This window comes from the organism of the source record quoted next, unplaced genomic scaffold, assembly GCF_019419815.1.
Source record: "Pyrus x bretschneideri cultivar Hongxiangsu unplaced genomic scaffold, Pyrus_bretschneideri_v1 Contig20, whole genome shotgun sequence".
In the NCBI taxonomy this organism is placed as follows: domain Eukaryota; kingdom Viridiplantae; phylum Streptophyta; class Magnoliopsida; order Rosales; family Rosaceae; genus Pyrus; species Pyrus x bretschneideri.
In genome coordinates, this window is record NW_025999502.1 from 2576132 (window position 1) to 2588907 (window position 12776).

The following is a 12776-nucleotide window of genomic DNA, read 5'->3' on the forward strand; positions in this document are numbered from 1 at the left end:
GTAAAGCTTTCATGCTTGAATTTTAAATAATTATTTGTTTCATTTTCTCTTATTTTGGGTATTCTTCTCTCTGTTATGTGTATTTGTTCTTTGTTTTAAGGTCAGTTGCCTATTTTTTTTTTTATTAATTTTTTTTTGTGGGTTTTCAATTCGTTAATTTGTGACTGTGTATTTAGATTTTAATTTCTTCTTTCATTTATGGTTAAATCGGTGTTGGGTTTTGGTTGGGATTTTTATGCTTTCAGTTGTAAGGGTAACAGAAAACCCTAAAATCCTAGAAATCGGTATTGGTATTTGTATTAATGAATTTTGATTTTCTCTCCCAAAACAATTTGTTAATTGAAAATTGTTTTCTTTATGCAAAAGGTGGTAGCAGTGAAATTGAATTTACATAATGATAGAGAAAAGAAAAAGGCCTTGGAAGCATTCTCCAGCCTTACATGTATCAATTATATTTTTAAGCGTGTCAGTTTAATTTGGCTCCATGAAAAACTTAGAAAATAATTAAAATGTAAAAAAAATTCTGAATTATTTTCATTCATCAGCACCCATTGAGTTCTTTGTATTGGTTGAGAAGGTAATGAAAATTTGTACAGTTTTATGTTTTTATATATGCTTATTGTGTATAAAATGACCATGTCTGTAAAAATTGAACCTTTAGCTTATTTCTATACAAAATTTAAATTTTTCGACTTGCTTTTTCATGTTGTGGGATGAATGTTTTGTAAAAACTTGACCTTTGGCTCATACATGTGTAAACCTGAGGATTTGGAGTTGTTTTTTGTGTTGGTTATGAATTTTAGGTGACTAAATTGGTGGTTTCATATATTAAGTTAAGTTACAAAGTAGATTTTTCCTTCGTTTTGGAAAAGTGCGTAACTGAGATTATTTTGAAGTTCCCGTTCATTGAGCTTTGTCGAAATGTTTTTTGTTGACTAATGGTTTACTTGGTTAGAAGAACCTCTTTGAGATTATGTTAAAATCCATTTTGTGGATGAATCTAATTAGTTAAATTTTTCGAGTTTAAGTTATGTAAGAAATTTAATTGCAAAGTTGAGTCTTTTTTTTGAGTTATGTTAATAATTCTACCTAAATGTTTTGTAAATTCATGGTTGGGTTTAAGTTATATTAGAAAACATGGATCATTCAAGTCTCAGTACAACTGGATGTTTGTTTACTTGCACAAAATTCTTTGTGCATAGAAGTTTGTTTCTGCTTCTCAGGTTCTTTGTCCCCGTGTTTATTAATTGTGTTTTTCTCTATTCATTTGGGTTGTCTCAGTGGATTGAAGATCTCGGTGAAGGTTCTTTCCCTATCATTTCAAGCTAGATTAGCTGGTGAGTGATAAGCTTTTTGTACTTGGTGTGGTATCATTAGTGCTCACCTTGTACTACTGCTTTTGTAACGTGGGGATGTTTCAATATTTATGACTATGTGCGCTCTCTATCTCTCTCTACACTCTCTTTCTTCCCTCGCTCCCTCTCTCATGTAGAGCCATTTTATGGTACAATGTGTTTATACAACAGGAAGAGAAGAGAAAAATTGTGAGTGAGGATGTCACCCATTCGTGCGGATCTTCGATTCAGTGGGTGGGATTGTGACAAGGAGAGAAAGAAAGTATGATAATAGGAGTAAACTATACCCCTTACAAATAATAGTTTCGGTTCTCATGTCCAACTTTTTCTTTCTACTTTCAATTAAGTTTTGTTTGTATGTTATGTTTTCATGGAATCTCTTGCACATATTTCAATTACCTTGTACTTGAATGTCCTGAACTCAAGTCAATCAGGAATTTTTTTTATTTTGTTGAAACCATTGAATTTCGTTGTACTTGAATGATACAGATGTTGGGAATACATTTACATAAGGATTAATTTTAACCATTGAATTTTATTTCATTTTTCCTTGAAGCTTGAGTAACAAGATCATCAAATTCTTATTTTTGTTATTTGTGAGAATAAATACAGATGCATAACAATATTGTTACACTTCTACTTTTCTTGGGTTTTTATACATTTTGTGTGTTTGCTTAGTCTTGCCTTGGAGTTGGATGCACTTTGATGGATTGTGATCAAAGAGAGCATTGTTCCCTAATCAAGCGAACAAATCTGATAGATGAAGTTTTCCTCACGATAAATGCTCTCATGTGTAAATCTTATTAATTATACTTGCTTCTCTTGGGTGTATGTTTTGCCAGTCATGAAAAATTTTCAGCCAATCTTTTTGCACCACTCTTTCGCACTCTTTTCCGTGGCTATCACTTTTATCTCTGACCTTATAAATTTTGCCTTGATTCACAGCAAAAAAACCTTGCAGCGAGCAAATAGGCACAACCAATTCTGCCAGAATTGCAAGAGAATTTCACAATCTGGTCGTCCCCAAAATTGAACCCGCTGACAAAGTTCCAATTGCCTCGCTCAAGACAAAAACTTAAGCCAAAAAAATCAAGGATGGGTAAATTATAATTTGTTTTTCGCATGCACACCTACATAGCATCCATGGCGGCAGTGTTTGTTAAATTATTATACATGTTTTTTGCATAGTGTGGAAGATGTCCAATCTCAGAAAAAAGGGAACAACCACAATCTCCGTGATCAGTGTTGCATGGAGTTCTGCATGTTTTTTGGTTTGAACATCTATGCTTGACAACTTAGCTGCTTAAACAAGAACAAAACACTTTTTCTATTTTTTGTTAACTACTAAAATAGGTACTTAGCCTGCAGGACATATATTTTGTCTTCTTAACTGCAGGGGCAAAATATGTGTGAATTGCATGTTGCTTATGTTTCTTCTGTTTCTTATGGAAACAAGGCTTCTGCATATTTTTGGCTTTGAGCATTTGTGCTTGGAAAATTAGCTACTTGAACAAGTACTGAACACTTTCTATATTTTTTATTAACTGCTGAAATAGGTGCCTGCCATGTAGGACACATATTTTGCCATCTTAATTAAAAGGGCAAAATATGTGTGAACTGTATGTTGCTTTTGTTTCTTATGGAAGCATAACTTTTTTGGCCACCATGTCTTTGTGATCAAGAACGTTCAATTTCTTCCTACTAATTGTGCAATGTCTTTACATGTCAACTCAATTGAATGTATTAAAAGTCAAGCTGCTTATTTTATTCACCTTATTCACTCATGTGTTCCTCTGTTCATTAACTCATGTGTTGAATTTATTCAGGTTAAATGTGTCTTATTTATGTAGTTATGCCTGATACAGTTGGTTCCCATCGCAACGCGCGGGTGTATTTTTTAGTTATTCTCTATTCTAAAGTTGAGGAGCTACAGTCAAATTTGTGCCCCTTGATTTTGCTTAATTTACACATTGCTGCCACCAAATCTGTGTTGGGCTGGGGTTTGGGCTCCCCCTTTCTCTTCATGGCTCGATTTTGCTACATTTACAACTCTACCACTGATCTGATTTTGGGTTTTTTGGGCCGAACGTGAGATTCGGGTGTTGGTTTGTGAAGTGGCTGACACAGCCCATTGAACAGGTTCAAGGCCTGAAGCCGCATGCCCTTTTTGCCCTCTCTGCATTCCAAATCCAACGGATGGATTTAAAAAGGCATGGGTGTTTTAGTCATTCCGCGTTGGGGTGTCTGGGTTGAGGGAGTGGATGGGGATTTCCGGTGTTGTTGCAGAGGGTGAGGGTCCATTTCGTTTCTCTCTGAGCCGCAGTGGGAGTGGGTGAGTGTTCAGAAATGAGAGAGAGGGAAGGGGAGGGGGAGAGGAAGAGGTTAGGATGTCAGTGCCCCATTGTTTGATTCGGTGACTGGGAAGGTGACAGGGAGAGAAGGAGAATGGGTAGTCGGGATTTCGGGGAGAGAAACAGAGAGGGAAGGATGGGGATGGTGAACAGGCCCGAGCATGGTCCCTCGGTCCGGGATTCACTCCCGATCGTCCATGCCCTGTTGCATGTTCAGATAAGTCTCTTTTTCATTTGGATTTTGAACTAAAATCTTAATTTTTTTTTTATTATTTCTTGCATTTATATCTGGTGGCATGTGGTGATTGAGAGGCCAAAATTATTTTACAAATCTTTTTGCACTGTTTGGTTAGGTTAGGCAGCATGGTCTTGTGTTTTTTCAATCGATTTGGGGATTTTCTAGCCTTGTATTTATTTGTTTGCTCTCTGTTGTTCAAATTATCAAACACTCTCCCTTTGTTTCTCGGGAAAATACTTCAATTTTCTGGTAATCTTCTCCCCTTTCTGTAAATTATGAATTTAATTGTCTTCTCTATATAAATTGATTCATACATGTTCGAAATTCCAATAACCTTGTAAAGAGGATTTTTATGTTCATTTTAATTGCAATTCATATAATTAAGGAGGATAGTTTGATATAGCAGTGGTCATGGGAGTCTTGGTTTCGTTTATTAGATTAGCCAATCTCCCTGAAAAGGTGAAGAAGGAACTTGAAGATCCTCATAGTAGGTAAGGCAATTTAGTCCTGTCCTTATGTTTTGATTTCTCTTAAGAACAAGTTACGATTTGCTTTTCGTTTGTGTTTTGTTTTTGCAGATACGTTGAAAGGCTAATTTTATGCGACAAGCGTACAACAGACGAATCTCTAATTCAAAGGCAAAATCAATGTCTGAGGTCACATGGTAAATGGCTCAGACCAATAATTTTCTTTAGGCTGGAATATATTTAGCAGCATTAACCTATTTGAAAACTTAGATTTGCACAAACACAACATAGCCTTTACGAAAGCATGTATTTGAATCACATATTATATCATATATATTAACAGATAAGCAATGCTCTAGCGGGTTTGTTCCCTGTATCATCTTAGTTTTAAGCAATGAGAAGGGTCAAGGTTATGATAGTTTCTAGATATGTACATTGGGAAATTATCATTAAACTAACAAGTCTCGGAGATAACGAGAAATATATTTGTGGTGAGTTTGATACCTAATTAGTAACTAACTCAGTGTCTGACCTAACCTAATCTACCCTCTCCTTAGAGTTGAATATATATCTCATTGCATAAAAAAATTCTTAAAAAAAGTCAAATAAAATTATCACAGCTGATGAAGGGAATTATCCGAAGTGGTGATGCCTGGCATATATAAATTCAATATTTAAGAGTTAGTACAATATTTGAACAAAAATAAAGAGTTAGTACAATAATTTTTTTTTATTATCCACTTTATATGAATGTAAGAGCAAGAACAAGGAGAATACACCAGTAGGTAGGTGTTTGTGTGTCCACTCGTCACAAAAACTCATTTCAAATGTCCTCATTCTCACCTTCAACTCCCACATTCAATTGATCCACAAAAAACCTGGATCCTTCATCTAGCCATTTGGTACTATTGAACTTGAACTAGCACCGATATTTTTTCAAAGTGATTCTTTATACACTTAAGTTTCATCTCTGAATGCCTATCAATTTTATTTAAAAGAAAAGACTGTTATATATAAAACTACCACAAAGGGGTTGGTGATTTCTTAAGAAAAATAATAATTTTCTTTAGATGCCAATAGGGTTTTGAAACAAATAACATGGTAACCAAACGACTAATGAACTTCGCAACTGTTGGATTTTACTTTACCATGCTTATCTAAACTTCATGACTCTTCCACATTTTGCGTTTGGTTACTGTCCTAATTTTCCTCCATGAAAAGCTGCTAGCAACAAGCCTTCTCCTAGTCCTCAATTTAATAATAATTACTTATATTTTTTATTTCTTATTTGGTGTAGCTCTTGATTACTAATCTTGCACTGTAGTTTTTGAGGGTGTGGTATAATCGCCCATCCTGCACTGCATATTTAGTTTTCTTGCTACTCAAATGGTGAGGTACAATCGCCCATTATACACTATATTATTCTAATGAGAGTAGTGTGGGACAATCGCATTCATCATGAATAATTTTTAATTAATGTCTACATTATGAAAATCTTAAGCCTGAAGTTTCAAGTGCTTATTATTTTGGCATGAAGTCCAAAAATGGAAAATTTGTATACCAAAAGGTCTAAAACTACATTCCTCCAAAATTCATATTATTGCAAGTTCTTATACATCTCATTTTCCTTTCAGAAAAAAAAAAAAAAGAAATGGCAAGCATGGCAAACTTGGCAAAGCTTTATGTTTTGCCCTTGACATCACTCGAGAGAATTATCTTACCTAGGTTGTGGATGCCAAGATCCATCTTGATGCAGGAAATCTTGGAGACACCATCAAGGAGAGAAATAGCGTATCTTCCCAAGATTGAGCGAAAGTTATGATCTTTACTCGTCGCCATATCCATAAAGGATTGAAGAGCAAATATTTGATGGTCGAGGACCAACTGGCTCTTTGGAGTGCATTGAGAAATATATATATATATATATATATATGTATGTATGTATGTATAATATCACCACATAACGGTGATTCTCCCAGGAGCCCATTATGAGTGGATACACCTAAGAATCCAGGATTTTAAGACGGTCAGTAAGTACAACTTTGTAATGTTTAGAATTAGCTTTCAGACGAAACTTTGTGGGGAGGATATCACTGAAGCAGACATGCTGGAAAAGACATTCAACACTTTTCATGCCTTTAATTTGCTTCTGCAGCAGCAATATAGATCGCGCGGTTTTACAGAGTACAACTAGTTCATATTAGTGCTCCTTGTGGTTGAACAAAACAATGAACTTCTAATGAAAAATCATCATTCTGACCAACTAGATCGGTGCCATTTCCATAAGTGAATGCTCTTTTCTTGAAGCAAACACCACATTTTCACATGGCAATAATTACAGACGAGGATGTGGCTACAAGCGATGCCGATGGAATAGAAAGGGCAAGAACCATGGTGTTCAATTTTCAACCAAGGTCCAAGGCATAATCCAAACCCAAGCTTCAAAAATGTAAATCGGCACAAGATTAAAGCTCATATGAATAACACTCTTAGAAATCCTTAAGCAGTATGTCATAAGTGTGGTGGTAGTGGGCATTGGGCACGTACCTGTCATACCTCCAAACATCTCGTGGATCTTTTATCAAGCCTCCCTCAAAGGAAAGAATGTCGAGACTAATTTCATCGACCAAGCTGATCCAATGGATGTATCTGATCCAGTGTTCGATTTATCAGGTCAATTGAACACAACCCATCTGCATGTTTCAAACTTTGTTACAGGAAGGAGGAATAAAGTATATCAGTCCGATTAAATCACTTTTTATGTTAGATTTACTCTTTTTCTGAACTTGTCGTTTAAAGCTTGTATTTCAATTCAATAAAAGTGACAATGCAATTTCATTTTATTATGAATAAATAGTTTTTAAACCTAATTTTTTAATTCAAAAAGTATGGATAAAAATTATGTTTGTCCTCAAAACAAGAAAAATGATGAAGATATTTGTCTCACACAGCCTGCGCAACCACGCATACTATACTTTGAAATCGAAAAAATTTCTCAAACCTAATGCTTACAAAAGAAAAAGTAACAACAATATCAAGCCAATTAGATGTAAAAGGCTCAGGAAAAGCTCATGTCATGTTATCAAATGGAACAATATTGTCCATACAAAATGCATTATACACTACTTAATCTACAAAAAAATTGTTGAGTTTTAAAGATATACGTTTAAATGGATACCACATTGAAACGAGAAATGCAAATAATGTGGAATATTTATGTATTAACTCTAATGATACCTATCAACGTACATTGGAGAAGTTGCATGGTTTATTGAGTGAATTGTATTATACATACATAAAGATAATTGAAGCACATAATGTCATGAACTAGAAGTTTATTGATTAAAAAATTTACATGCTTTGACATGACCGTCTAGGTCATACAGGATCCAGATGATGTGTAGGATCATTACCAACCCTAATGGGCATCCATTATTGAGCAGACATATTGCTATATTGTAGTTTAATCCCCATCATTTTGCAAAGAATTGAAGGGGATATTTAAGGGCCTATTGAATCACCTTGTGGACCATTTTGATATTTATGGTTTTTGTTGATGCATCTACCCAATGATCACATGTTTGTCCCTTGTATACTCGCAATGTAGCTTTTGAGAGACTTCTTGCTTAGATAATTAAATTACGAGCATAGTTCCAGATCATCCTATTAAGTCAATTCGACTTGATAACGCTAGTGAATTTACGTCTCAAACTGGATGATTATTGCATGACACTTGACATTGATATTGAACACTTTATTCCTCATGTCCAAACTCAAAATGGCTTAATAGAAGCATTTATCAAGTGACTTCAATTAATAGCTTGTGCTCTGCTTATGGAAACAAAAGTTGCCAGTTTCTGCATGGAGACATGTCATCTTACATGATGCATCATTAGTTCGACTGAGACTTGTCAACCATCAATACTCCTTAGTACAAGTCGTGTTTGGGAATTTTGGTTGTGCTATTTATGTGCCTATTGCACTGCCACAACATACTAAAATGAGACCTCAGTGTAGACTGGAAATTTATATGGGTTTTGATTCACCATCTATTATTAGATATTTGGAACCCTTAACGAGTGGTATTTTTACTGCTTGTTTTGTGGATTGTTAATTTGATGTGATAATATTGAGCCCCGCTCTATTGCTGAATGCAAACAGAGACAAAATTGGCATAAGTGAAAAGATGTAATCCAAGTGGAATTAAATTCCTCAAAAAAACGAAGTGTTTTTGAACCAGCAGTCCAAATCCCGCCTAGCGTGAACCCTATAGGTTACAAATGGGTGTTCACAAGAAAGTGCAATAAGAAAAATGAGATCGCAATATATAAAGCATGACTCATCGCGCAAGGTTTGTGTGAAATTGATTATAATGAGACATACTTACCTGTAATGGATGCAATCATGTTCCCTTACTTAATAAGTTTGGTAGTTTCAGAAAAACTCGATATGCTACTTATGGATGTCATCACCACATATCTATAGGAAGAATTAGAGACTGACATCTATATCAAAGTCCCAGAATGACTTAAGTTGCTTGAAATGACTAACAAACGACAAGAGGTATACTCTAATTCAAATTAAATCATTATATGGGCTTAAACAATCAGGACGAATGTGGTATAATCGTCTCAGTGAGTATTTAATCAAGAAAAGATATACCAACAATGTCATTTGTCCTTGTATGTTTATTAAGAAATTAAACTCTGGATTCGTTATAGTGGCAGTATATTTCAATGACATGAACTTAGTTGGAACTCTTGAAGAGCTCAACAAAACTGCAGAATATATGAAAAACAAATTTGAAATGAAAGACCTTAGAAAAACAAAATATTGTCTTGGCCTGCATATCGAGCACTTTGCTAATGGAATTATGGTCTATCAATTAGCTTACATTGAAAATGTCCTAAAGCGATTTGGTATGGATAAAGCCTATCCACACAGCACACCAATGGTTGTTCGATCTCTTGACATTAAGAAAGATCCATTCCGCCTAAAAGAAGATTATGAAAAGGTCCTTGGTCTAGAAGTACCATATCTAAGTGTAATAGGTGCTTTATTGTATTTAGCACGATGTAGTAAACTAGATATAGTTTTTTTTCAGTTAACTTGTTAGCAAGATATAGCTTTACTCCACGACATTGGAATGGAGTCAAACATGTTTTACAATACCTTCGTGGGACAACAGGCATGGGCCTCCTCTACGCCGAGAAACCCACAAATGACCAGAATCTTGTTGGAAATGCAGATGCTAGTTCTCTCCGATCTGTATAAAGTCCGCTCATAAATTGCATATGTGTTCACTTATGAAAATACAACAATCTTAGGTCGCTCAATGAAGCAAACATTAGTTGGTACATCTTCCAATCACTCGCACATACTTGCTCTCTATGAAGCCAATCGTGAATGCTTTTGGTTAAGATCAATGATCCATCACATTTGTAATTCATGTGGTCTACCTTCGAAGACAAACACTCTAAAATCATTCATGAAGATAATCAAAGACAAACACTCCAAAATCATTTGTGAAGATAATCCAGCATGTATTGCTTAAATGAAGGAAAGATTCATCAAAGGCGATAAGACTAAACACATATCTCCAAAGTTTTTTAGTACACATGAGCTTCAGAAGGCTAAATATATTGAAGTCAAACATAAGCTGGTCCATGATACATGCATGTTGTATTCTTTTTCCTTTGGCTAAGATTTTTCCTATCAAGGTTTTAACAAGACAACATAAGCATACTTAACACTATATCAATAATCCAAGTAAAGTTGTACTCTTTTTCCTTCGCTACGATTTTTTCCCACTAGTTTTTTCCTTGTAAGGTTTTAATGAGGCAACTGATGTTGATATGTGGGCATCTGAGAGGGAGTGTTGTGAAATAAAGTGTCAATGCCATACATATGATTGTATGAGGAAGCAAACTAAAATAGACTTTGGTGACAACCATTGAAAATTTTAGATGAAAAAGTCTTAGAGAGGTAAAATTTTTTCTTCATGCATGTAAGGTGTTGTTGGATCAAAACCTCAATATACAGAGTTATATCCTCATAACAACACACAAGATCAAGAGTGAAAGTAATAATATCAATCTTTCTCCCCTCTCTTTACCTACACGGTTGCACCTTTTTGTGCGATATAGTTACGAAAATAAACAATGTGATACATTGCACCTTTTTCACTTCTCTCTCTAGCTAAGGTTATTTCTCTCTCACTTTTCCCTATTTATAACAATATTAGCTTTATGCAATTAGTCATGTATCACGAAAGAAGTTTTCTGGTAACTAAAGAAATCATGCGGAATGAGTGATGCGACTAAAACTGTATTAGAAGTCTCTTTTGTTTGGAGAAAACAAGGGGAGCAATGGCAAATCCAAAAAATAACAGTAGTGTTAGGGAGACTAAATGTGTAGAAATTTTGTAAATTAAATGACATGGATGTTAATGACTCGATTAGTACTTAAGTGTTTATTAACGTGTTTATTTCTTATTGATGATTATCATTTAGGTTGCAAATTTAGTTTATTTAGTTTTACTCAAAAAATTAACATAAACAATTAAACAAACTATCAACCAAAAATAATTTAATAAGTACCAATTTAACCTAAAAATATTTAAATTTCGATAAGAATGAAAAATCAGTAAACATGGAATACAAATGAAATACATGAAACATGAAAATCATGGAACACGTATGAATAGCCCTTCTAACAATGGGGAACACTTGAAACACATCCATCCATCACCACCATCTTCCTCTATGTAAGAAGTGGTTGAAAATCAAACCTACACACCATATTCTTCAATCATCCATATTTTTTTTTCCCCTCAAAATCATCCGTCTCTCATCAATGGCTAACAGAAGAAGGCAAAGCATGGCAATGTAGATGTTACTACATGCGAACATCTAGGTGCTACCACATATAATACCCGAGTACATGAGACCTCTTAATAGGGTTCAAGCTCCATCAAGCCATGAAACATTCTAAAAGGATTTGGTTGAGCATATATGACATCAAGAAGGAGCACATACATGAGTTTCATTGAGTGTGTGGTCTTTACATGTAATAATCTTACAACAATTGTTCTGGCCCAACTAGTTGAAAGAATTTTTTAGATGAATTTTGATACATAATTTTTTTTTGTTTTAGGTGTTGATTTTAATTTTGGGTGGTTAGATTCTTTTTTATTTTACAGTTAGATTTTATCATATTTGATCTCAACCGTTGGATTTAATGTATTCATAAATTTGATTTTTTTTTTCAAGAAAAAATCAATAAATCTGGACCAATCACATGGATTGTTCAACCAAAAAATAATCATTAGGCCCTGACTTGGTTGACAAAGCCGTCAGCGGTGGGTTCCACTAGCTGCAGCTTTGTTGCATGCAGTTTCATGAGGTCGTCAACGTCCTGCACTTTGAGAGAAAAGCAACACAGCTATGTGCATAGGCAATCCATTACTTGTGAAGCACAATAAATCTGTGTTTTGGAATTGTTCATTGTGTCTAGTTCAAATTCATTAACGGCAACATAATCATACTCATCTTCCACAATCATGTTGTGAAGAATGATGCATGTCATCATGATTGATTGAAGTGCCTATTCATCAAATAATCTTGCAGTCCCCGTATCAATTGCCCTACGAGATTGGAGAATACCAAAACACTGCTCTACATCCTTCCTACACCCAGTCGATGCTTTCAATTATGTCAGGAAATCCTCGCATCTCACCCTACCTCAGAAGCCTTTGCAGGTCAGTTCTCATGCATCGCCAAAGGTACTCATTGGTGTGGATAACTTCGATTGCGAAGCAAAACGTCATCAGGGACTCTAGGAAGGTTGAATTCCCCATCCTCGCTGTCTCATCCACTTGGTATGCAGATGCCTTATTTGCAAGCATTTGCAAGGAAACAATAATTTTTTGCTCAGGAAGGAGACCCATAACATTAAAAGCATCCTTATTTTGCACATATTATGAATTCTGGTTGCAAATACCAATCACGATTTTGTTGAATAAATTGGTTGCATTCTAAAACGACATCTAAAATACACATCAGGATAAACACTTTGGGATGAAGTAATCATCCAAGAGATCATTACCCCGTTGTTCCATTTTTTTTTGAAGTTCAGTGAACAATTGAGTTTGGAGATTACCACCACAGCTTGCATGGCACAATGGGTATGCAACTCTCTCCCTTCTTACTTCATCATATGTCCTTCTACGTTCTTAATTCTCTCACTCTTCTATTTTGAACGACTCATTTTCTTGCTCTTTGAGATCGAACAGTTCATTCTTGCTCTTCGATTTCTAACAATCTCCTTGAATAAGACATTGTAAGAACTCAAGATTTTTACACTA

The 12776-nt window shown here is 34.9% G+C and overlaps 1 protein-coding gene across 2 annotated transcripts; it reads left to right on the forward strand.

The window, feature by feature from the left end:
- The first annotated feature begins 3636 nt into the window (after positions 1-3636).
- Positions 3637-6677, forward strand: LOC125476998. 2 transcript variants are annotated; one of them, XM_048583719.1, is made up of 4 exons: positions 3637-4193; positions 4351-4435; positions 4523-4608; positions 6046-6677. In XM_048583719.1, the coding sequence occupies exons 1-4, from the start codon at positions 4070-4072 to the stop codon at positions 6231-6233; spliced, it is 483 nt and encodes a 160-aa protein (XP_048439676.1). In that variant the 5' UTR covers positions 3637-4069; the 3' UTR covers positions 6234-6677. The 2 variants fall into 2 exon arrangements, with proteins under 2 accessions (XP_048439676.1, XP_048439677.1); XM_048583720.1 differs by having other exon boundaries at positions 3639-4435; positions 6046-6548.
- Positions 6678-12776: the final 6099 nt, after the last annotated feature.